We start from the raw sequence: 26539 nt of genomic DNA, 5'->3' as shown, positions 1-26539 counted from the left end.
AGGGGTGTCCGTTGTCCCCCTTACTTTTCGACCTGGCTATAGAGCCCCTTTCTCGTAGATTGCAGAGTGCGGAGGATTTTAGGGGAATAATGGTGGGAAACACAGAGCTCAAGGCCATCTTTTTTGCTGAGGACCTGCTCATCTTTTTGGAACATACCCATTCAGATTTGGCGGTTGTTTTTGGGCACCTTGAGATCTTTGGTTCCCAGTCGGGTTTTAAAGTAAACAAGGATAAAAGTGAGCTTTTACTGCTCTCACTCCCTGGTTCATCGAGCCGGAGAGATCCCCTTCCACTACCATTAAAAGTAGCTTCGGACCACATCACATATTTAGGGATTAAGGTTGGAAAAGTCGCAGGTTCACTATATTCTTTAAATTTTCCTCCCCTTTTCAGAAAATTGCAGTCAGACCTCTTTAGATGGTCAGCCCTTCCTCTCCCATTGTTGGCTCGGGTATCCCTACTGAAAATGATGGGCTTTGGGAAGCTACTGTACCCTCTCCAGACTATACCGGTACTACTCAAGCACTCGGATGTAGCTTCCCTCACTTCAGCTTTTACTAAATTTATATGGGTCGGAAAACGCCCCAGGATATCGCGGAAGAAGTTGACCCTCCCAATGTTGAAAGGGGGGCTCAGCTTGCCTGATATAAGGTGCTATAATCTAGCGTGCTTGCTTCGCCACGGTATAGACTGGTTGTGAGGGTCCAGCATTTATTCTAACTATGTCTTAGAATCCCAACTGGTGATGCCCTGGTCCTTAAACGGTCTTCTTCATACTAGCTTTGCAAAATTGCCTCCCATTGCCAGGAATAGTTTGCTACTTAGAAATACAATAAAAGGCTGGCAGCACGGCCGTAAGTTATTAGGTCTTCCTATGCTTATGAGTGTACATATGGACCTTTGGAATCACCCTGAATTTGTCCATGCAGAATCTCACCCTAATTTTAAATATTGGGAGAGGGCTGGGATAGGGGTTGCTTCTGACCTGATCATGAGGCAGGAGTCTAGATATATGACTTTTCAGGAGGTTCAAACAACCTATGGATTGGGCCCCTGTCACTTCTTGGCTTATGGTCAGGTCAGGAGCTTCTTGCTTTCTAGATTGCGTGATTTGGGGGGAGAACTTTCCTCTAATATCTTGTCCATATATGTTACTACATCATCACCAATACACTACATCACCAATACATCATCACCCTGTCTTCTTTAAATGTCACTATGCGGAATGCCCTCACAAAGGGACTAGAGTCATCCCTATTCAAATATTGGGAGGATAAATTGCCGTTAACTAACTTAACTGAGCAAGTACTTAAGGGCTGGACATCTGTTCGTGCAGCAATAATCAATGAACAGTGGCGGGAAACGCATTTCAAACTAATCCACCATGCGACATATGGGTTTAACATTCCCAGAACTCCGGACCACCCGGAGCGACTTACTGCTTGTCCTAATTGCGGTGACCCCTTGACTGATCTGTATCATGGGCTCTTTACTTGCTCGAGGGTGCAGATCTTTTGGCAGGCCTTACTAGACTTTCTAAAAGCCAAACTAAAGTGGACTTTACCCTTGGATCCACATCTGGTAGTATTACATATCTCCCTGGAAGATTCCACAATCTCCCCTCTCATACATGTATTTTTGTTGGTAGCCAAGAGGGCTTTGTTAGCCCGGTGGTTGGTTCAGGAGATGCCCTCTATATCCCATGTTTTCCAGCAGGTGAAGAAATACCTGTTAATGGACCAGATGGATGCAGAACCCCAGCGGGAAAAAAAGGCCAAATCTTTCTTTAGAAAATGGAGAAAATGTATTGTTTCTTTTCTGGAACCCGGGGAGATATGTGAGGTGGTTCGGCCATTCCGTAACACGAAATGGTATCTTCAAGCTGATGTAGGAGGTTCCCTTGGTGCTTTGCGCCTCCCTGATTAAGTTTTTGGAGGACCTGAAGCTTAGGTCCTGTGCCTCACTTCGCAGGAAAGGGTGGGTTGGGAGATAGGGGGTGAAGGGGGGGGAAGGGGGGGAAGGGGGGGAAGGGGGGGGGGTAGGTCGGGGTTGGCTCTTGTATGTTGGGGAAGGAAAACAAAAATTTTATCTAGACAAAACTCTGTTTGCTATATATGCTTGTCGATGACTGTTCTTTTGTCTTCTGTGAATTTGTCTTGGATAAATAAACATATGTTTGGAAAAAAAAAAAAAAAAGCAGCTATCCGAAGGTTAAAGCGGTTTGGGGGGGTCAGATTGTGGGTACAGAGTCACTTTAATGTCAGTATTGCTGGTATACTAGAGCAGGCAAGGGATTAATGTTTGCATGCTTGGTGATCTAGGGAAGGGATAAAACCCTTCATACTCACTTCATTTGGCTACAGCATTGTCTTGGCTGTTCTCTTGGTAAAAAGAGCATAGATATGAATGGGGATGAAGAGTGTGCATCCTGTATCTATAGCCACACAGTCCTCTTTAGGATTTTTTGAGAGTTTCATGAATGCTCTTGTTGATTTGTATGGGGGAGGTCAGGGACTGCACAAGAGCACACAATACATGAGTTAGGGGCCAATCTTCAAGCTACATGGGGGTGCCATAGGGCACTTTAAAGGAGGAACTGGCAGATTAAATGGTGTGCACTTTGGCTTTTATTAATCCCCCTACACCAGAAGTTCTGTGTAACCAGCCAAAAAACCCTTATTATCCACCACTTCTACTGCTTTCCAAAATATAAAATTGTGCAATGTTTAGTATTGCTTTTGTGTTTTGCCCAAACAATATTTTTACAATATTTCCCTTAAATTCCAGCTCTGGGTGCAGCAATCATGGGGCCCCTCTTTGTTTTATGTAAAGACTCATGCAATAAGGAAACACAAAAATCTGTGTAAATCACACCATTTATGAGTATAAATGTACAGATACACAAGATTTTGGCATGCTATATATAGATACAGAAAGACATAAAAAAATCCTTTAAACTTTTTAAAACATTTTGAAAACAGCATAAGATACAAAAATATTGTTGGGTTATTGTTTAATGCTACATAATTATCCTTATAATGTGATCAGTTATGCAGAGTACAGAGAATGTATTTTAAAGAAATAAAATGATGACTCAATTAGCTTTTGATGAAATGACTAGACCACGGTAGCAGTATTAGATTCTAAAAGCCAACAAAAGCTTCAAATGTCATTTAAAAAAAATGAACAAACTGTATCACAGATATCTGTTAAAAGTTACGATTGGTCGGGGTCTGGGTATCCAGACCCCCACTGATTCTTAGATAGAACAGGAAGAAGCACACAGCCAAAGTTTCACTCCCCTGCACTATGTTCCCTGTCCTAATGAAGGAAACGGGGTGATGGGGCTTGCTTGCTCTTCGTTCCCTGCTCGCTGCCGACACTATAACACGTGTCGGCAGCGAGTAGGTGAGTAAAGGGGGGGCTGCAGGGAGCTGCCCTGGTAATTGCTAGACTGTCCGGGCAGCCCAAACCGACATCAGCCGTCTCCTCAGAGCGACAGCAGCATATTGCTGCTATATGAGTCATTTGTCTTTCAACATGTCGTTCATGTCGGCTGATCGTTGTGTTCTATTACACAAGACGATTATCAGCCATTACAGCCGATATTGGCCGAATACGTCTGATAATCGTTTTGTGTAACAGGGCCTTTAAAATCCTATTAGAGGGGGGGACACCAATAATCCTAACAATCTGCTAGATCGGCACTCGTTTACCGAGCCTATTACACGCTCGATTATCATTTAGCAAGGGCTGCACGGACATCACAAGCGATGCTTCCCGACACTGTGCGCTGCAGCTTCTCCGAACTGATAGGCAGATCAGCCAATCACTGGACAGGGCCACCACAGCTAGTGATTGGCTGAGCGGACTGTCAGCTCAGAGAAGCTACAGTGCTTGGTGCCAGGAAGAGAGCAGAAGGAAGAAGGAGGAGACCGGGAGCATGGACAGGTAATGTATGAACAGTTTATTTAATTGTAAGCCATCAGCCACGCATCACTATTACACGTAGAGATGCGTGGTCGGCAGCTGATGATTTTACGTCTGGACCTAAAAAAAACGATCAGCCGATGATCGTATCATCGGCTGGTTATTGTCTCTATTACACAGATCGATAATTGGCTGAATCTGCCCATTATCACTCCATGTAATATGGCCCTTACAATGGGGAGCGCACGCTTCTCTCAGCTCTATCTCTGTTTTGGCATGTCTCTGTGACATGTCAAAAGTTTTTTTTCCCAAATGACAAGGACAGTTTAAGGCACAAGGTATGATGACAGTGTCACAGTAGATTTCTATACAATACAATGTGTATATGGACCTGGGTAATGTATACATTCTAGTTATTCTTCCACGTATTTCCAGAAAGTGTAAGTGTATTTATTATTTATTTACAGTTAATTAGTATTATTTTTGCTTGTTTTTTTTTAAATATCCCAACTTTTCGTCGCCAGACTTGAGATGTACATTCAAAATTTATTCAATTCATATGAAATGTTTTATATTTGGCTCAGAGTGCTTTAAACCAGAGCTTCTCAACACTCACAGCCCCTTCCCTGACTGCAACAATTTCTGGTTTAGCCACATTATTTCAAAGAAAAACTGGGCTGTACTTTTTGCATGGGCTTTTATTATGGATGGTGAGGTCCAGGTATCCCCTTGGTCTGTCTGCTTAGCCCCAGGTATCCTTTTGGCCTATCTGATGAGTCCCAGGTATCTCCTTGGTCTGTCTCATGAATCTCAGTCATCACTTAGGTCACCCTTGCACACTTTGTTAGGTCCCAGTAGAACCAGTTTAAGGGTGCGTTCACACCTACAGGATCTGCAGCAGATCTGCAGCAGATTTGATGCTGTGTTCAGTTATTTAAATGAAATCTGCTGCAGAAAATCAGCTGCAGATCCTGTAGGTGTGAACGCACCATAAAAAGCCTTGCTTTATAGGAAAACAATACCCTATAAAGCCTATAACTACACGCAGCTGTAATGGCCTCCCAAGACATACGCATGTGCAGTAACACTCAAGGACTACCATGTTAGCAGTGCTACTGTGCAACCACAGGACTTGGGGTCCATTACTGCTACGTCACTGCTGAGGCACTTTATGAATATTGATTGTGGGAAAATGGGAAAGATTCTCAGTGCACCAAACAGGCGCATTATCATATTTCTTTGTATCCTAATATTTAAAAAATAATGCAACTGATTGAAAGAAGAAGAGGATTATTGTCATGCACATAATAAGTGCTATCACTGGATGCCTGTAGGTTAGTATAGGCCAGTGCTTCACAAACTATTTTTACTAGAGCCTTACCAAACAGACCAAGGCAATGCCTAATAACAATGATATGTAAAAAAAGGCCTTACTTGATGGATGTGTTTGCATAGTTACATGAAAAAGCCATGCCAAAAATTAACTATTTATTTAATTTGATATTTAATTAATTAAGGTGATTGGATAATCTATAGAGGAAAAATCACTGCACAAAAAAAGTGTTATCACAAAGAGATGCTTTTTTACTTAAGTTACTGTACAGCTGGAAAAATAAGTGTCAAATTTTGCATAAAAAGTCCTATCTTTATAATTGTGTATTCACATATTCATAATAATGTATTAAAGGTGCAAAAAGTAAATAAGCCAGTGAAGGAATTTCATAAATGGAACATGAGGTTTCAGGTTATGAGAAAACTATTGTTATTTATGCCAGAAAGAAGCTGAAACATTCTCTATTTGTTCACATTAAGAAATCAGGCAATACTTTTTAAATGCTAACGGCGGGTTCAGAATCCACACAGGTAAATTCCGTTGGATTCAGTCGCTAGTACGCGTTCACGGCTGTGTGCCTTTCCGCCGGCTCCATAGGCACCATTCTATGGGCGGGCCGATACCAATATCCGACGAAAGAATTGAAATGGCAATTCTTTCGGCGGAATGTGGAATCGGCCCACCCATGGAATGGTGTCTATGGAGCCGGCGGAAAGGCACACAGCCGTGAACGCGTACTAGCGACTGAATGCGACGGAATTTATCTGCGCGGATTCCGTAGTCTGAACCCACCCTAGCTGAGTATATTTGATTGTAAGCTTTCTGGAATCTAGTCTCTAATAGGTATCGCCTGATTTCTTCAGTATTCTCCATATTATGGAGTGATAGTTATCCTTTTAAAGGGCAACAACATTTCACATTAGCAGTTCATTAAAATTCTATTGCCGTTTATATTTCTAAACTGTCAGTGTGGCTAGCCCTCTAGTGGATGCTTTTAACATTGCATCTTTGTTTCTATCAGCCCCTTCCTTTGTCATAATCATGCACCATCCTTTTGATATGAAACAGTTTGTTCCTTAGCTGTTTGGTTTCAGTCTTCTTTGTTTGGTAATCAGGAGTCTAAAAAAAAAAATTAAAATAAATATCAACCTAGTTTTCTAGCAATACAGAAATCAAAGTAATCCCAAAGGGCTCACTTACTTTTTCTTTCAGTATAAACTTTTGATTTTCTATCACAGCTAAATAAGGTTTTTTTTTGTGAAACAACTGGTATTTTTATTGGCATCATTTTGGAGTAAATAGATTGTGATGAATAACAGAACAATTATCAAATATATAGAGGTTTTTTATGTTTGACTACTTTTGCACAATAAATACAATTGTTATTTTAACTTATAACACTTATCACCTTTCCTCAGGATAGCGGATAAGGGTCAAATTGCAGGGGGGCGACTGCTGGGGCTCAAGAATGCCACCTGAGACTCCCCATGGAATGGAGCAGCAGATCATACAGGGGTAACACCTCTCTATTCATTGTCTATGGCCCTGTCAGAGATAGCCAGTGCTTATCTGTCTTTGGGAGCACTATAGACAATAATTGGAGCAGCAGTGTACATTTGTGACTTTCTGTTCCATGAAGTGAGACTGGGGTGCCTGTTCTTGAGATGGTAGGGTGTCCTAGTGGCCGAACTCCTGCAGTCTGGCCCCTATACTGTGTAAATGGGATAAGTGGTTTAAGTTAAAATATCCCTTTAACTGTTTGGTCTTGCAAGTCTTTTTTTTTTGTTATGTAAAGACTTTTGACTAGATGAACTAGTTTTCTTTCACTCCATATTTGTTATTTTGGTCACATTTATTTAGCTTTTGGTAAAAACAGATCTTGACAACAACTACTGTACATAGCACCAGCACCATACATGTATGGTGGTCATCACCAAAGGGTTGAACATGTAAAGAGTGATCTATTTAAAACCCTGGGAGTATTAATTCCTGATCTTATAAAACCTTGTCTACATGTTCAATAAGAATATTTATGTCACAGTTGAGTTGAGAAGAGAATTAAAAATTAATCACAGCCAGGTCTTTACTGTCACATAAATGGGAATTGAACAAACTCATACAGGAGATCATTTTTAAACAAGGGCAAAAACCAAGGCCAGGTATTTTGGGGTGTTGCCCTTCATCAGTGTGGAGCAGGATTCAGGCTAGGTGGGAGCAATGCCTAGCAGAGCCATATGGGAAACAGATCACTGATCTTGAGGAGACCAGCCAAAGAAAACACTGTCGGCTGCTAGTTAAATTGCTCAATACAGCTGTCTATGGATGGATACCCGGCCTTGGTTTTCCCTTGTCATTACATTGACTTATAGGGCCACTTAATATGGTGGATTTGGTGGCTTCCCTACAGGAGCCACCCCTTGGCTTGGTTCTTCCCGGAGAGATATCTGGCTAGTCCTGTGTTTTGAGACTCTTAAATGAGGCTCCACTGGCTCTTTTTTGCATATTTCTATTTCCCAGGGAGCAACGCACGTAGGATTTCACTGCATTGAGCGCTTTAACTGGCAGCTACAGTGTTATCTTTGGCTTGTCTCTCTGAGATCAGTGATCTGTTTCTCTTATGCTCAGGCATGTCCCACCTAGCCAGAATCCTGCTCCACACTGATGAGGGGCTACACCCTGAAACAGCTGTCTGTGGATGGATACCTGGCCTTGGTTTTTCTTTTGTCATTACATTGACTTATAGGTCCACTTAATATGGTGCCTTTGGTGGTTTCCCTACAGGAGCCACCCCTAGGCTGGGTCCTTCCTGGAAGGATATCTAGCTTGTCCTGTGTTTTGAGACTCTTAAATGAGGTTTTATTAACAATATTAATAATGGTGGTTACGTGTTAAGGTAAACTGGACAGTGCTGTGATACATACGGATGTAAGTACACTTACTCTTTTAATATCCTTCAGTCTATTGTACTCCTCTGCCACTCCCTGCAATCAGAAAAATGAGACAAGTAGTAAGGTTGTTTGGATGTTGCTGAGAAAAGGAGTGTAGAGTTAATCCTGGATACTGTCCAGTACCTGGTACTGGGTGGTGCCCTCGCTTAGTCCATCCAGTTGCTTGTTCAGCTGCTGCAGCTGGGTGTTGATATCATCCATTTCTGCACACATTTTCTTATATCTTTTCAAATCAGAACCAAACTCTCGCTTGTAATCCTGGCGTTGGGCGTCTGAAGTGATTGGTGGGTAAATACTAACAAGAAAAATTGTAATCTGTTAGCTCGTAGAGTATTATTGCACCGTGTTAGCCATAGAAATCAGTAGAATAGAGAAGAAATCAGGGGATACTTTTTAGAGGCTAACTGAGTATATTTGATTGTAAGCTTTTGAGAGTCTAGCCCCTTTCATCAGACATGATATTATACAAAACTGAAAAAATCACAGACTTATATACACACTAGACAAGGCTCATCAAAGGATTTTAGAAATTTCAAAAATAACAACAGGTCAATAAACTAAAGCTTGTGAAGCGTGACAAGAGGATGGTAAGCTCTTGCTGCTATCTGTTTGTTGTCAGATTAATGGCTTAATAGCAACTAATGGCCTCCATAGCCTGAACAGGTCATACATAGGCCGACATAGAGCTGATATGAATATTGAGACCATGTTGCAAATTTGACCATTAGTTTATATTCCCATATAAGTCTGTGATTTTTTCAGTTTTGTATAACATCATGTCTGACTGAAAGCTTACATCATGGCTTCTGAAAGCTTACAATCAAATATACGCAGTTAGCCTCTAAAAGGTATCACCTGATTTCTTCTCTATTCTACAGTCTGTTAGTCTTGTTAACATATTTCTAGCAATCTAGAACTTATCAGTACAGTGTCACCCAAAAACTATTTTCAATTTTATTTAATTCACTTAAATTTGGATTGCCCCATAATGGCATAAATTTTGTGCTACCCACTACGTGACATAGTTTCTTAATGTTGATCCATGCTTTACGCCACAGAAATAAATAAGTGAGATCCTTTTGGCTGCTCTCACCAGCGTCTAGGACATTAAAAATATGTTTACCATATTTTATATCTAGCCCCACTATATATGTCCCTAGCAGTGTATGGTTATTCCTCTGGAAGAGGCAGCTTTAATGAAAGAAAAACTAAATGTAAAATCCGTTAAAGACAACCCTCCCTCCTTTTCCCGTACCGTCAGCTGTTTGTATCTAATCCGCACTCGCTTGCGCCCCCAGATTAAGCGATTCAACATAGCTTCTATCAGTCTGAACCACCTATCAGGGACCCAGACCGGTGCGGTGCGCAGTACATAAACCAATTGGGGCTGGAGGATCATCTTATTAAGTGCTATGCGGTCTGCTTGTGATAAAGGCAATCTTAACCAGATATCTACCTTTTTCTTAAGTTTTTTGATTAGAGGTTTAAGATTGAGCTCCACATATTTACCTGGATCTAGTGATATATTAATCCCCAGATACTTAAAGCTATTGTCCTTTTTCAGTCTAATAAGTCCATAATCTGGGGTTGCTTCTTCTTGGCCAATTGGGAGGCACGCAGATTTGCTCCAATTTACTTAAGGCCCTATTCCACGGAATGATTATCGGCCGTATTCAGCCGATATCGGCCGCTACGGACGATAATCTTCCCATGGAATAGAGTGCAACGATCAGCCGACATCGTTCATGTCGGCTGATCGTTGCAGTCGCTTGTTTTTCAACATGTTAAAAAACAAGCGACTGATATAGCAGCGATCTGCTGCCGGGGCTCCGTTGAATAGGAGCATCGGCAGCAGACGCTGCTATATCCTATGGGCTGCCCTGACGATCAGCGATCACCCGGGCAGCCCCCCCGCAGCTCCCCGCCGCCCCTCCCGCACTCAATCGCTCGCTGCAGCCGCAATGAATAGCAGCGGCAGCGAGCGGGGAACGAGGGACAAACGAGTTTGCTCCTCTAGACAGCCCGTGGAATAGGGCCCTGAAATGCCACCAAATCGGTCAAGACAATTCATAACCTTAGGTATAGCATTCTTGGGGTCCTGTAACATTACTAACATATCTTCAGCATATAGAATTATTTTCCCTTGATCTGACTTTAACCCAAAGCCCCTTATAGATGACTCCTGTCTAATAGCGGCTGCTAATAGCTCTATATATAAAGCGTAAAGCGTCGGGGGGAGGGGATACCCCTGCCTGGTGCCTCTAGTGAGAGCAAACCAGTCAGACATGCCCCATTAATACATAACCTTGCTCTTGGTAAATCATACATCATCTTAATCCAGGCTGTAATTGTATGGCCCATTCCGAAAGCTTCCAGGGTCCCCCACAAGTAACCCCACTCTACCATGTCAAAGCCCTTTATGGCATCTAGTGACAGGATAGAACGGGGTCCAGCCCCCCCCCCCCCCAACCTGTACATTAGCAAAAACTCGCTAGATGTTCGTAAAGGCTGATCTTTGTGCTATGAATGCATTTTGGTCCTCATTAATTAATGATCCTACAACCTCTTTTAGCCTCTGTGCAATGATTTTAGAAAAGAGCTTAACATCTGAGTTTAAAAAAAAAAAAAAAAAATAGGGCGGTAGGCGTCCAGTTCAGTGAAATCTTTATCTTTCTTGGGGAAGACAATTATTGTGGCTTCCGCCATAGACTGAGGCAAATTGCCTGATGAGGAGGATTCATGTAAGACTTCGAACAAGATTGGCAGTAGGACCTCAGCATAATTTTTATAGAACTCCATCAGGATTCCATCCAGGCCGACCTGTTAGGCATAGCCCTCAAGGGAAATTGCATTTCACTTAGGGAGATGTCTCTATTTAGCCTAGTTCTTTGCTTGGCTGTGACCGATGGTAAAACCAATCCCTTAAAGAACTGATTAAGCTCCTCCTTCGAGGCATCTCTTTCTGATAAATACAACTCTTTATAAAATTCCATAAATATCCTCCTTATATCTTCATCTTCTCTAACAATTTCTCCTAAGTCTCCTTTGATGGCATCTATTGTCTTCCTCGAATCTTGAGACTTACCTATATCTGTCAAGGTCTTATTCGGCTTTCCCAACCTCTTCTGCTCCTGGAAGAATATTTTATGCTGGACCTTCTCCTGGAGAAACAGAGCATGCGCATTTTGGGCCTTCTTTAGAGGTTTTAAATTATCATCGGAGGAATCCCGACAGAATTCCTCAAGAACACTAGCTGCCTTATCTTTAAGTTCTTTTTCTTTACTTCTAAACATCCACTTACAAACCAAGATTTCTTTAAATAGCAGTGCTCTAATATATGATTTTAGCATATCCCACACTTGGGGTGAGGAGGACCCCTTATTGATTTGCCAAAAGACAGTTATCTCACTGCCAATCTTGCTCTCAGAGTCAATTATCGTCAACCAATAAGGGTTAACACGAAATGATCTTTGTCATCCCTTGTTTTTCCCATCCTCTCCATTAGTGTACAAGAACTTATAATATCACATATTTTGCTGTTTCTGAATGTTTTTTTTTTTTCATTTATTTCACATGTTATTCAAAATAATAAATCATTATTTTTGGGGTGTGGAACCAATTGTCTGCATTTCTATGATTCCGTATGGGAAAATTTGCTTTGGTTTAAGAGTGGATTTGGATTACAAGCATGGTCCCGGAACGAATTATGCTCGTAATCCAAGGCACCACTGTATTGTAAAAGACCTTTCAAGGTGTCCTGTGGTAGGACATGCCATTAAAATTGGATTGATGGGATCCCAACTCCCATTCCCTACCAAACAGCTGACCATAAATTTAAAGGTCCTGAAAAACCAAATTGCCCTGCTAAAAAGATGTTCCTACCATAAGGGAATACTGCTGTCCTAAAGGAATGTGATTTGCAACAATATTTGGGTAAAAAATAATTGTAATATTACCCAAAATAGATGCCAGGATCCCAGGTTTCCCAACAGAACATTGTCCTAAATATCACACTGCCTCCGCCAGCTTGCCTTCTTTCCATAGTGAATCATGGTGTCTTTTCGCTAAGTATGCAATGGACACTAACCTAGCTGCTCACATGATGTAATAGAGTGCTTTGTTTTTCAGACCAGACCACCTTCTTCTATTGCTTGACGGTCCAGTTTTGATGCTCATGTGTCCATTGTAAGGGTATATTCACACGAACGGACTCGCAGCTAGATTCTCGCTGCGAGTCCGGCAGGTCCTGGCAGTTCCCACACACTATTTACTCGCTGCGGTCTGAACGACCGCAGCGAGTATGTAATCCTACCTCTTCTGCTCCCGCCCGGCTCCCCCGCTGTAAGCATACATTACCTCTCTCCTCGCTGCACGGGTCCGGCGTCCTGCTCTCCCGCCAATCAGTGGCTGCGGCTGGGCAACACACTGATTGGCCGGACGGGAGAGCAGGACGCCGGACCCGTGCAGCGAGGAGAGGTAATGTATGCTTAAAGCGGGGGAGCCGGGCGGGAGCAGAAGGGGTTAAGGGCCGTAGGATTACATACTCGCTGCGGTCGTTCAGACCGCAGCGAGTATATAGTGTGTGGGAACTGCCAGGACCTGCCGGACTCGCAGCGAGGTCCGTTCGTGTGAATATACCCTAAGTGCATTTAGCAGTGGGCAGGAATAAGCATGGGCAGTCTAACTAGACCATGACTATAAAGCTTTATACACAAGAAATGGTGATCACTGTGAGTTCTGAAACCTTTCTATCATAGCCATGACTTCATTTTCTAGTAATTCCTGCTACAGTAGCTCTTATGTAGGATGGACCAGAGGCTAGTATTCTGGATTATTGGTTGGCCTTATTTGGATCCATCATTGTATGTACTAGCCTCTGCATACTGTTAGCAGCTCACAAGACTTGCCATTTAAAAAAATGGTCTCACCCGGTTGTCAAACCAATTTGAACCTTGGCAAAGTTTCTCAGATCCTTATGCACTGTCCTTCCTTTTTCTTCCCGTGCATCACCTGCAGACATTGATTTTTTACTAATCCATCCCTCTACTTCACAGGTTATAGTTGTCCTTAATCAGTGTTGTTAAAGTATATCTGCCTTCTTGTTGTTGAGATAAACAATGCACAAAACAAGGCACAAAAACTGCAGTGTAAGTTTTCCAAAAAACTGCTAAGTGTGTTTCCAGCCTAATAGATGTGTCACTGTGGATGTGGACTAACCTCTGAATATTCTCAATATACCTCTATATCGATATGTGAAATTCCCAGGTCACAGGCTGCAGAGAGAGCTGTGTGCCTGATTGTATATTTTTAGTAGCCAGAGTTGGGGGTCCAAGCTTTACCTCTATCATGAAATCCTCATGTACATACCTGTCCCATTCATCCAGATCTCTTTCATCTCCAGATTCAACTGCCGTTGTGTAATCTGTCTCATACTGAGATTCATCCAGCTCTGGATTTCTTCTCCATCGCCGACCCCTGCGAACTGGAGGTCTTCCCCTGCTCAGCTCCTGGGTCTCTCTAACTGATACAGGTGGGCTGTTACACAGAATCACATTCATTCATTGGTATGATAACTAAATATAAAATACTTTTTAACACTCTCTTTCATACAGATTGGTTTCTGTATGTGAATGTCATAATATATTATTTGCTTAGTTGTTAACAAATATTTTCTCCATTTAAATGACAGAATACAGTCATTCTATCATTATATATGATAGAACAAGAGGTTCTTTGTGCTCTTCATGACTTTGAACAAGTCTCACATGATGATCCTGAACTATATTGGAAGGAGGTCACAAAACGTCCCACCCTTTACACTATATCAACCAGTAGACTTTTTTTTTTATAAAGAAGGTAGAATGTGAATTGACTAAGATACCCAAAAACGTCAGATGTGATAACTTAACACATGCACAGAGGAGGATTATTAAAAAACTAAAAAATTTGAAAGATACAAATTGGCAGATAATGGAGCAATACAGTAACATGGAATATATTCTTGTCCAGGCTGAAGCAGAGGGAATGATTTTAAGGGTGCCTTCACACAGGACGTATCACAGCGGAAATCTTGCTGTGAGATCCGCTACGAACTAAGGTCCTGGCAGTTCCCAATGAATACATACTCGCAGCGATCTGAAAGATGTATGTAAATCACCCTCCCCCTTAACCCTTTAATCGACTGCCACTGTATATGTTACCTGTCTTCAATCCCTGCTGCAGAGGGTCACGGCTTCCTGCTCTCTCGCCCAGCCAAGTCAGTGTGCTGCCCAGCCACAGCCACTGATTGGCTTGGGTGAGAGAGCAGGAAGCCTGGACCCCGTGCAGCAAAGATTGAAGACAGGTAATGTACAGCGGCAGCCAAGATTTATATCCAACTGACAACAGGGGAATATAAGATAAGTGTCTGTGAACATGTCTGCGACTTTAATAAGGCAGCAGATGTGGTAGATTTTAAAAACTTTAAACTAATAGCACAATACCTTCGGAAGTACCATGTTTGTTACCCCTCGAGTTTAAAAATCAAAGGCATTGACAAAATAAATCTGGGGTGGTGATCTTGCTAAACAACTGGCAGATGGATGTGGACTTTGAAGACTCTGCAACCAAGGGTTGAAATCAGGAGGTTTGCGCCATTCCTCTGATTATTTTAACCTCTAGAGGATTCATGTTTTTAATCATGGTGTGTTTCTGAATATTAATGTCTTTTTATTTTATACTCCCCCTCTCCTCCCTTTATGGTTAGGTTTACACTATGCAAAAATGACAGCCATCTTTCATAACAATATCCATCAATGTGCAAATAACGTTCGTCATTTCAAAACGTTACCTTGATGTGGAAATATTAAGACCAGGAAGAAAAAGAGAAAAAAGACAAGAAAAAAAAAGAATAGAAAAAGGAAATAAATAAACAGAATAAAGACGGGACACATACCTCTTATGCATTTGCACTTTGATGTGTGCACTTCTTTAGTGTGTTAGATATTTTAATATTGTTTTATGTGAAAGTTCTTGAATAATTTTGCATTGTACTGGTTCGTTCGTTTTTTAGACTACCTTACTTATTTTTTTTTGCACGTTGATAGCACCGTTTGCACTTTATCTGCATTGGGATCATGTATATGTTTAGTATATAGGGGGAGATTTATCAAAGGGTGTAAAATTTAGACAGGTGTAAACTGCCCACAGCAACCAATCACAGCTCAGCCTCCAGCTTTGGTGAAAGGAAAGCTGAGCTGTGATTGGTTGCTGTGGGCAGTCTGCACCAGTCTAAATTTTACACCCTTTGATAAATATACCCCATAGAGTTTATATTTTGCACATAGTAATGTATACCTTCATTATATTACAGCACTTTATTTATTCTTGGTTATTTTTTGCACATTATTACACTACTGCACTCAATTCTGGATATTTTTGCACTTACATACTCATTTATAGGCATTTTGGTATTGTCATGTCCCATTATGATCTCTCTCCACACAAAAAAGTGAAGTCAATGTTTGCCCATTGTCAGGTCTTCCACACCTAGTTGTCTAGTTGGTCCTGGCGCTTGGGATTAGCACAATACCATGTGACCATACATGTTTTTCATAGGACTGGTCACATGCGCCGACATTACATGCAGGTGATTTTCACTTTTACACCTTCCAGGTATTGATTGGCTTGTGGAAAACATGGGGGGATGGGTATAAACAACCAGGCCTGTGTCCCCTCGAGAAAGGAGTTTGCAGAAACGCGTGTGTGGGACATTACACCTGATTATCTTGGGAGTCTGCTTCTATAGGTAATGTTACTTTGTGATAGGAGTCTAGGATTCCTATGTACTATGTACTTATTTTACCATCTGTATTTGTACATTCCTTATACGATTTAGTTTGTATTGCGCTAAGGCACCTTATATACATTCTATCAGCAGCCTTATAGTGGAGCATGTTTACTAATGAGCTTTATGGTGGCTGTTATGTCACATGTATCCCTTTATTCCCTGGTGTATGCCATTATTAGTTCTGGTTCATTGTTTTAATATACTTATGTACCTTTATGTAAATAAAGATTTATTGTGACTTTATTTGGGCTATAGCACATTGCTTGTCTGTAGGTGGCTAAAACATACCTGACAGATTGCTTTTAAGGAATAAACATCTAAAAAGATCGCAGCGAAGAAAGAGTACCAAAGCACCAGGGTTCATAATAGACATCTAAGAAAAGTGTCAGTACAGCGCTATGTATTGTTAGGATCAGACATATTGGGGGAGATTTATGCAAATATACACCTGGTGTAAACTGCCCGCAGCAGCTCAGCTTTCAGCTCTGGAAGAATATAAGAGGAGCTGTGATTGGTTGCTGCGGACAGTTTACACCAGGTGTATATTTACACCCTTTCATAAATCTCCCCCATTATGTCAACAAAATAGTTAACAACATAGTCACAGTTAAAGGGTTTCTGCATGTCTTGAATTTATTATAGTCTAGACAGTTATGTACAGTAGACAAGTGTTCTAGAGATAATGTATATCACCAGAATCCAAACTTACATGTTTCATACATACCTGCTGGTCAGGGGACTGTTAACGCTTTGTTCATACTCCTCTCTGGGTGGTTTGTAGATGCTGCTATTACTTAGTGCCTTTACAGGACTTTGTGATTTCTCTGAGTAAATTATTGTAGCAGTTTCATCAGGGGGACCACCTGGAACACTTTTTACCTGTGAAAAAAAGGTATAATAAAAAAAAAGTTAATATTTCAAGCAGTACTCTGACGTTAGGTGTTCATCACAGTCCTTCGACCCTGCCTACTACCCTTCTACAGCACTCCTGTCAGTTCCCCACCCAAAGCTTTTGCAGAACATCTCATTTTATTGCAAACTATTGCACAAGTTGCAGCCTCTGCTGCATCATATAGCACAAGGCAGCATGTTGTAATCACACCTCACTCTCCCTAAAATTGTGTTTAGACATAGGGGGACATTTATAAAGTCTGGCGTTTTCTGCGCTGGGCTTAAAAATGTCCCCGCAGCACCGACACTACGGAGATTTATGTAGAGGCATCCTGTGCACACCAGTGTGTGCGCCGAGGAAACCTACGCCAGCTCAGAGCTGGCGTAGGTTTCATGATGATTTTTCTTTGAAACAAATGTTAAATGAAGCAGACCCAGAGTCCACGTTTCCCTTTCCGCCCGCGCCTCCCTTGCGGACCGGGTGGAAAATGGCCAGATTCTAATATATTTTCGCGAAACGGCCATTTGCGAATAAGTTTATTCACATCTGGCCATTTTTTTTGCCAAAAATACACCATTTTGGCTTGATAAATGTCCCCCATAGTGTTTTTTTTGTACATTATTGCTGTGATTTTCCTACTATTTTGACACTAGCTGTGCATTTGCAGTAAAATAGCACAATTTTTGCAGGTATTTCACCAAAATCACTGCAGATATGGCGATGTACCTCATTTATGCTATTCAGAACACAATTGTAGAAAAATCATGTTAAAACACATAAAAATGCCACAAAAGTGTCATGTGTAGTGTTGATCCAGCCAAACCTCCTGTAACATCAGATATGATGTGTTGTCCTGGGAATAAGAGAGGAGCTAGGAGTCTGTAGACAATAGTTTGTAGCCCTTCTATTTTCTATTTCTGGTCAGGGCTGAACCACGCAAAACCGTGCTGAAGCCCATACTATCAGTGATAACACTATATTAGTAAGGTATATATCTTAGGGAAGAGAAGGTATCTGCAGTGGATTTTGCTGCGAACTCGCAGCGTGAAATCCGCTGCGGATATGGTACATGTGAACCTACCCTTAAAAGTGGTCAGGGTGTGAAGGATAAATAACCCCCCCTTCTGCCTACCCTATCCAGTACTGGCTCTTTTCACTCTTCATCCCAGAATACAGAAGTGCCTGTTCAGCCAATCTTTGACTGAGGTGGGTTACTGCTGCGGCCAGTGATTGGCACATCCTGTGTGTGTCAGGATCGAAAACAAAAAGTAGTGAGCAGTGGGGATTGCACCTTCAAAGCAGTCAGCACTAGCGAGGAATAGGCAACAAGTGAGTACATGTTCTTTTATTTACCCATTACACTCTTAGCACCTAGACAACCCCTTTAATATAAGTTCCATTGCACATGCTAAGCTGTTACAAACTACAAGAGTGAAAAATTACAGTATATATTTGTTTTGTAGCAAGTCGAAGGTTATTTTCCCCCACCCTGATATAGGATGTGAGTTTTGTGTGCTGTACCGGCTTCTATTAGAGAGGGTGTTAATGAGTCACTAGACAGAAACTGGTACTATCAATGAGTAAATATGCATTTAGAAAAGGATTGGCAGTAACTAACTGCTCATAGCACCTGACATTGTACTTCACATCGTTATATGGTAACTAGAGATGAACGAACCGGCCGAGGTTCGGGTTTGTATGAACCTGAACCATCGGCTTCTGATTCCCACTGTCTGCCCGCTCTGTGGAGAGGGTGGATACAGCCTGAGGACCGCCTGGAAAACTGGGATACAGCCTATGGCTATAGCCGTTCTCCCTAGGGTAAAACTGACTTGTTATATATGTTCCTCAAGTCAGTATGATTACAATATGTAACTTGCATAACTTTTATTTTTTTTTTGATGGTTTTTAAAAAATTAAAACCTTTTTTAAAAAAAAATATGTTCCTTAAAATTGCTCTATTCCCAGGCTTATAACGCTTTTATCCTTTGTTCTATGGGCCTGTGTGAGGTGGCATTTTTTGCGCCATGATGTGTTCTTTGTGTTGGTACCTTTTTTCTGTATTTATGCGACTTTTTGATCACTTTTTATTAAAATTTTTCTAGATTTGATGCAACCAAAAAAAGCGCAATTTTGAACTTTGGAATCTTTTTGCGCTTATGCCGTTTACCGTTCGAGATCAGGAATATAAAAATTTTAGAGTTCAGGCGAATATGCACGCGGCGATACCAAACATGTTTATTTATCTATTTTTATTTATAAAATGGGAAAATGGGGGTGGTTCAAACTTTGGGAAGGTTTTTTTTAATTAACAAAAAAGCTTTTTTTTACACACATACTAGAAGACCCCTGGGGGACCTCTAGTATTACTGCTCTGATATCTCATTGAGATCTATGCAGTATAGATATACTGCATAGCTCAACGAGATCTATGTTCTATGTTCTGCAGCTGAGAGCAATAGATTACTGAGTAGGGAACAGCGCCATTACGGCACGGACCCCGACCTGGACCAGATGCGGGGATTGCTTCTCGTCGACTTTGACAGCTGCATTTAAATGCCTAGTTAGCGGGCACAGCGATTGAACCGTGCCCGCTAATAGCCACAGTCCCGGGTTGCATATAGCCATGCGGCCCCCGTCTGAACTCCCCTAGCTAATTTTTTTATTAAAGTATTGTATTGCCCCCCACAAGTTATACAAATCATCAATATACATTTATTATGAAAGATGCTTATAAAGTACTTTTTTCCCTACACTTACTACTGCATCAAGGCTTCACTTCCTGGATAAAATGGTGATGTCACGACCCGACTCCCAGAGCTGTTCGGGCTGTGGCTGCTGGAGAGAATGATGGCAGGGGACACTGAGGGACACAGGGCACTGGAGGGACACTGAGCATCCCCCTGCCATCACCCTCTCTAGCAGCCACAGCCCGCACAGCTCTGGGAGTCGGGTTGTGACATCACCATTTTATCCAGGAAGCGAAACCTTGATGCAGTGCAGGGAAAAAAGCACTTTATGTGCATTTCCCGTAATAAGTGTATATTGGTAATTTGTATAACTTTTGGGGGGCAATAGAATACTTTAATAAAAATTTTGGATGGACTTCTCCTTTAATTTTTGCACCACAATCATTGGTACCATATTCATGTAGATGAGACGTTTTAATTGCTCTTTAATATTTTTTTCTAAAATATATTGTAACAGAAAATCTGCAATTCTGTTGCTATTTTCATTCACACCGTTCACCATATAGGAACACTGTTGTCATATTTTAATAGATTGGACAATTACAATCAGTACGATATTTAATATGTTTATTTTTAGAAATTTTAAGTGTTTTATATATAAAATGGGAAAGTTGGATGATTTAAACTTTTGTTGGGGAGGGGCTATGTCTTTTTTCAAAAATAATATATATTTTTTTCATTTTACACTTTTTAAGTCTACATAGGGGTCTATTACATTGATCTAGTATATTACATACATATACTATGTAATAGTATAGCATTGATCAGTGTTATCTGTAATCATTACATAGAGTCTGGAAGACTCAATGCAATAATTGCCGAGCTGACTGCATGGAGGCATTATCGGAACTCCTGCAGTTCCTTAATTGGACAGTGACAGGAGTGCAGCTTCTGTTGCTGTCATTTAGGTTTGGCAATCACTGCATTGCAAAGGCTGACATACAGGGCTGACTACAGTAGTAGTGCAGTGTATTGCATAAGTGATCAGTAGATCACTGGTTAGTATACACTAGTGTACAGTAATGTTGGGGAATAGTAAGAGATTGGAGGGGGGGTGACCTCTGTACCCCCATCGATCTCAGCATCTCCTCTGTTGGGAATAGAGCTTTGGGTACGGCACGTGACCTGTGGCTCTATTCATAACTATCGAGCTGCCAGAATGAGCTGAGTAAGTACTTTTCTGGCTTAGGGCCCTATTCCACCAGACGATTATCGTTCGCATAATCGTTAACGATTACCGATCTCAACCGACCGCTATTGCGAAAGACCTCAAAACGTTCACTCATTTCCATTGAACGATTATCGTTACTTATGATCGTATTTGCGATCGTTTTTTCTTCGCTATTTCTTTGCTATTGCGTTCGTATTTACTGCGAACGACGTCTTATTTAATGCGAACGATTTGCAAGCGTTTTGCGAACGAGCAACAATAAAAATAGGTCCAGGTCTTATAAAGCGATCAACAATTTCTCGTTCGGTCGCAAATCGTTAACTGCATTTCAACTGAACGATTATCGTTTGGATTCGAACGATTTAACGATAATCTGAACGATAATCATCCGGTGGAATAGGGCCCTACTCTGTGTTCTCTCCGGAGGCTCTATAAGAATAAATAGAGCTGCAGCTCACATGACGTATCCGCAGCTCTATTCATAGCAGAGAAGCTCGCAATTGTTTTAAATATATTATACTATGACTCTTAAAACATAGAAATCCAAAGCTGAAGCAAGAATAAATAATTGATCAGGATGAGTGCTTTATAATCTTACCCATTCCTCAACGTTTGGACCCTCTTGATATGCCTCAAAAGGCTTATCCCAGTAAATGTTTGGCTCCCCATAGCGCCAGATCTTGCTTCTTGTCTTTTGGGCAAAGAAGGATATGACACACAAAAGAATAACTACGATAAAACCACAGACTATAGCAATGGCCTGTAAAAGAGAAATGCAATGCTTTGTTCTCTGCATATAAAAACCAAAACATATGTTTATATCTCAATAGATTTTCTTACCTCCTGTGGATCCACCATGCAGTAATGGTACAGGTACTGATTTACAAAGCCACCTGTTTCAGATGATAATGGACTGTACATCTGGTTACACATTGTCATCATCTGACTGTAGTACAAACTGCCACCCATCTGTGCTCTTGGATTCACACCAACAATGTAAACAATGGAGGCAATAAGGTCCAATACAGCAAAAATGGCACTCAGAACTACTATAGCTAAAAAGTATTTACGGGATCGGGATCCACTGGCTTTAGTTACACTTGCAATAAAGATCCCTAGCATGGCTATGAAGGTTAAAATACTCATGGCCATCATAAAACCACTTGCGGCTTGTGGATTGGTCATCCCATAGTTATAACCATAGCCGTACCCATAGCCATAACCACCCATGTAACCACCCATTCCGCTCATATAGCCAAGCCCTCCATAATTGTATTGCCATGCCAAGGTTGAGGCTACACAGGCAAAGATAGCCAAGCACAAAAAAACGACAATGGCTTGTAAAATCCGGACAATGCCTGGAGGAGACTTCCACTTATAGAAATGTTGTGGTGGCACATCTTCTATATACAAAGAGCCTGGATGGGCAGAGTTCATGTGGTAAGGATATGACTCAGGACCATGGCTAGTCTGTTGAATGTAGGTTGGTGGGCTGTAGTCTGGGGGGCTGTCGTACCGTTTTTGGCTGTACATGTTGAGGCTGGTATTCTGCAGGAGAACAATATAAAATAAAAGGTTTATTTAGTTTAGAAAAAGACAGCTGAGGTGGTCAACTACTAACTATATATTAAATATATCAAGGGTTAAAACATGACCTCCTCCATGATTTATTTATACCCAGGCTGTGTTTCAACTTCACCTCAGTTGAAGCCAGGAACAGATCATCAATGTGGAACATGTGTAAAGACAAGAATGAGACTTCTGTTTTCATATCCATTTCTAGCTTTGTATTAAATAATTGTATTTAAAAGCTGTGAACATTGCTATGATTATGAATGTGACAATATGACTGTGATAATATTCCTCTCTGTCCTCCCCCGGTGCCTTTTTTGTGTTCCCCGCTGACTACAGCACCACCACTTTCAAGCCAAGTTAAGGCCCATATTACACAAAGCGATTATCGGCTGATATCGGCCATTACAGCAGACAATTGTCTTGTGCAATAGAAGACATTATGTCGACACAATGTCGGCTGATCGTTGTCTTTCAACACATCGAAAGATCAACGATCACAATAGCAGCAATCTGCTGCCGTCGCTCTTTGGAATAGGAGCGGCTGCAGCAGACCACCGCTATCTTCTATGGCAGTGTTTCTCAACTCCAGTCCTCGAGACCCACCAACAGGTCATGTTTTGCAGATATCCCATACAGCGAACAGCTGTGGCAGTCACTGGTGCACTGACTAGAATTATATCACCTGTGAAATCCGCAAAACATGACCTGTTGGTGGGTCTTGAGGCCTGGAGTTGAGAAACACTGTTCTATGGGCTGCCTGGATGATCTAGCAAGCACCCGGGCAGCCCCCCGGGCAGCCCCCCCCCCCCAGCTCCTGGCGCTTGCTTGCGCGCTCTCTCTCATCACCCCGTATAATGGGGCTTTAGTCTTGGGAGTGCCATTGGCTGTAGTCAGCGGGGGACACTGGAGGCACCACAACAGGACACCAGGGCAGCACGGATAGGTAAGCATAAGATATTTATTGTTTTCTATATAACAGCAGTAAGATATTAAAAATTGTGTAACGCTGGTCAACCACTTCAAGTGTTTCCCTAATGTTTTTGAGCTGTTTGTTAGAATTCTTCTGTAATTACTTGAATGGCTTCTTTAAACTAGTTTCTCTCTAACACTCCCCCCTCTTATCTTGGTATTGTGCCTTACACCATTTATATATTTTTTCCACACCCCTTCTATTTGCTCTATTTCATATCTGTCTTTCTTCAGCTTCACTGCTTATCACTCCTTATTAGTGTCTTTCACTTTAGCTTGTAGTACTCTCAGTAATGCCTGCCAATATTCTTTGTTGCCCATAGCAATATAGCATATTCACACGTAGCCCCTACGGATGTGTGTATGGGGCCAAAGAAATAGATGGGTCATTATTCTGTCTGCAGTTGCAGGTCCATGGACAGAATGAACAGAAAGGGACCTTACTAAAGTATGAAAGGGGCCTTACTATAAGGCTGCTTGTGAAATCTCCCATAGGTTTCTAAAATTATCTTCTTAAAATTTCACTTGCTGAGTTTAATCTGATCTAGTGTGTAAATAACTAACCAAAGTATTTTTCAAATGGTATATACAGGAACACAAGTTCCTACAAACTGAATAATACAATTCATTGGATTGGTGTAATCATCATGAATGTTGGCTTGCAGCAATGCATCACTTGGCAATACCTAATATGTGTATTTTTTTTTAATGTTTTTAATAGAAAAATGGAAAGAAAAAAAACTGTTTATTTTATGGGGAGGATTTATTTTATTACATTTTATTTTATGTACTTTTTTTTTCTTGTTTTCTTCTTTGCTTTTGTCATGTCCCACAAGGGGACTATTATGGTGATCCTTAACTGCTGTAATACACTGCTTTAGTAATCTAGGCACCCTTAGAAGCCTTGGGGGCCCCCTGGCTGCTATGGAGACCCATATGCATTAGAGTGATTGTCATCTGCATGCCGATAGGTAAGTACACTACTCCATACATTTTACATGTTGCGGTCACAATCTGACTACGGCATGTAATGGATTGTCCATTCCTGAAAGATACAGCGGGGGTTTGCTCCCGCAATCTGTACATGGGGGGAGGGGGCAGCAGCACCTTATTCTAGACATGTCACAGCTAATTTTTTTCTCCTCGTGTTCAAAGAGCCATAGCTCTTAACCCTCATACCCATATGAGGCCTTATTTTTGCAACACCAATTGTTTTTTGTAATGAGACTCTTTTTTTAATGAAATTTGCTGTTAAACCGAAAAAAAATATTTGAGAGGTGAAATTTCAGATTGGTTTCGTGTTTACGCCGTTTGCCATGCGGTAGAACTGACATGTTACCTATAGTCGTCAAGTCACTACGATTTCTGTGATATCCAATATATATGTTTATATAAATTTTATTTTATTTTACTACGTTGAAAAAATGTAAACTTAAAAAAAAATGTGTTTAAGATTGTTCTATTCTGACTCCTTTTGTTTTTGGTCTATAGGGCTGTGTTTTGCCATAATCTGTAGTTTAATCCAGTACCGCACTTGCATGTATGTGATTTTTTGATAACTTTTTATTTAATTGTTTCTGGGATAAAAAAAAAAAATCTGCAATTTTGCACTGGCAGTTTTTTGTGCTTACATCGATTACCAGGCAAGACCAAGAAGCAAGATCAGGAGAGTGATAATTTAATAGTTCGCACTATACCAAATTTGTTTATTTTATTTTTTGGAAAATAGGAAAAGATGGTGATTTAAAGGACTCCCGACATTCTATTGATACATGATCTTGAGCAGTGAGTGATTTAATGTCATCGCTTACCCATCCCTGGTTCCGTGTTTCACGGAGAAGTGTGAATAAGCCCAGTCACCTACTTTTAGCTGTAACTAATTTGAAAACCACACAACCTTACAAGATTGAAGTTTTGGTTGTCTTGTGGCTGCAATGTGTGCACTCAACCACCTTGAGTGGTTTCAGAACTTTTCCCTCCACCTAATCTAGAAAAACATGCCATTTATCAAAATAATTTACTTTGAGATGTGTGAGGTATGTTTCACAAAGCCAAAATGATCAGCTATTAGACATGCCTTGTTTTATATCCTATCTATGATTTTCATATTGGTTAATTATCCTCTAATGTGCTGATTCTATCCTTTTTGCCATGCTTTGTATTTTGTGATATATGGAACTTGCGAAAAATCAGATGAATAAAATAGTACAGAATTAATATATATTATGTCATCCCCTAAAACAAGAACAAACACATGGCAATGAGAAGGTGACAAGTTTTAGGCATATATATCCCTAGTCATACCTGTATAAAACTGATAGAGGCTGAAATCAACATCGGTTGTCATCCTGTTCTTGACCTTTTTTAAGTATATGTCACGTGAACATAACGAAATGTTAGCATAAACCTTTTATCGTATGTTGTAAAACTTTCTACAGTTGTTTGTTCTTTCTTTTTATTCTTAGAATGATTAAAACTTTTCGCCATTCTCCTCTCCCCTCCCCCATTGACTAATGTCCTTCCTCTCCATCAGACCATGTATCGCTTTCTCTCATTACTCAGTATCAATGTCATCTAAGAGTCTGTCGCTTTTACTTACAATTTCTCTGAGCAGCTGTCTCTTTCTGTTCTTACCTGTTCCAAACTTCAGTGCTGTCTATTCCTTGTTGCATTAATACATAGATTCACATTCTTTGCTTCCACATGCGTTACCTAGCTTGTCACATCACAACATGTGCACTTCCATGATTCTGTTTTTGTACATCACAGGGTGTCTGGTTTCTGTTGGCTTCCTGTATCCCCTTGCTCACTCTAGTTTTTCACCTCTCTGAGACCTGGTAATGGCGTTCCTGGATTAATGATTAGATTCCAGCTCTGCCCACATTCACACCGTGAAATCCTCCCCTCAGGGCTGGTCGGCATTTGAAAAACTTTATCATTCCCAGAGAACAATTGCATGGGCAGGTCTGGCACTCACATACCTTTAACCTCTTACATTCCTGCTGCAGTACAGGCAAAGAATGTTACCTTGTTTAAATGTTTTGTGACTTAGAGGAAGAAAATAGGTAAGATTATATCCTATTTTAACTGGAGAATGATACAGTAACATCCAAACAGAGGATCAATACATTACGTTACTAAT

The 26539-nt window shown here is 41.0% G+C and overlaps 1 protein-coding gene across 2 annotated transcripts; it reads right to left on the bottom strand.

Annotated features, from left to right (window-relative positions):
* Positions 1-5872: 5872 nt before the first annotated feature.
* Positions 5873-26252, bottom strand: LOC138785882 (occludin-like). Of its 2 annotated transcripts, none has more exons than XM_069962312.1 (8): positions 25702-25932; positions 21694-22401; positions 21452-21613; positions 16765-16919; positions 13580-13747; positions 8336-8507; positions 8204-8245; positions 5873-6383 (listed from the first exon to the last, which is right to left on the bottom strand). In XM_069962312.1, exons 1-8 carry the CDS (start codon positions 25732-25734, stop codon positions 6282-6284), a joined length of 1542 nt encoding a protein of 513 aa, XP_069818413.1. In that variant the 5' UTR covers positions 25735-25932; the 3' UTR covers positions 5873-6281. The 2 variants fall into 2 exon arrangements, with proteins under 2 accessions (XP_069818413.1, XP_069818414.1); XM_069962313.1 differs by lacking the exon at positions 25702-25932 and adding an exon at positions 26032-26252 and having other exon boundaries at positions 5875-6383.
* Between the last annotated feature and the right edge of the window lie 287 nt (positions 26253-26539).

The sequence above is a fragment of the Dendropsophus ebraccatus genome, chromosome 3 (assembly GCF_027789765.1).
Source record: "Dendropsophus ebraccatus isolate aDenEbr1 chromosome 3, aDenEbr1.pat, whole genome shotgun sequence".
NCBI classification, from domain to species: domain Eukaryota; kingdom Metazoa; phylum Chordata; class Amphibia; order Anura; family Hylidae; genus Dendropsophus; species Dendropsophus ebraccatus.
This window is presented reverse-complemented; position numbering and strand designations above follow the sequence as displayed.

Excerpts from the sequence above, each read along its gene's own strand:
- LOC138785882 (XM_069962312.1), bottom strand. The coding sequence starts at position 25,734 with ATGTTGATTTCAGCCTCTATCAGTTTTATACAG. Across the intron at positions 22,402-25,701 it reads CCTCTATCAGTTTTATACAG|AATACCAGCCTCAACATGTA; the intron begins GTATGACTAGGG and ends GTTCTCCTGCAG. Across the intron at positions 21,614-21,693 it reads GCATGGTGGATCCACAGGAG|GCCATTGCTATAGTCTGTGG; the intron begins GTAAGAAAATCT and ends TCTCTTTTACAG.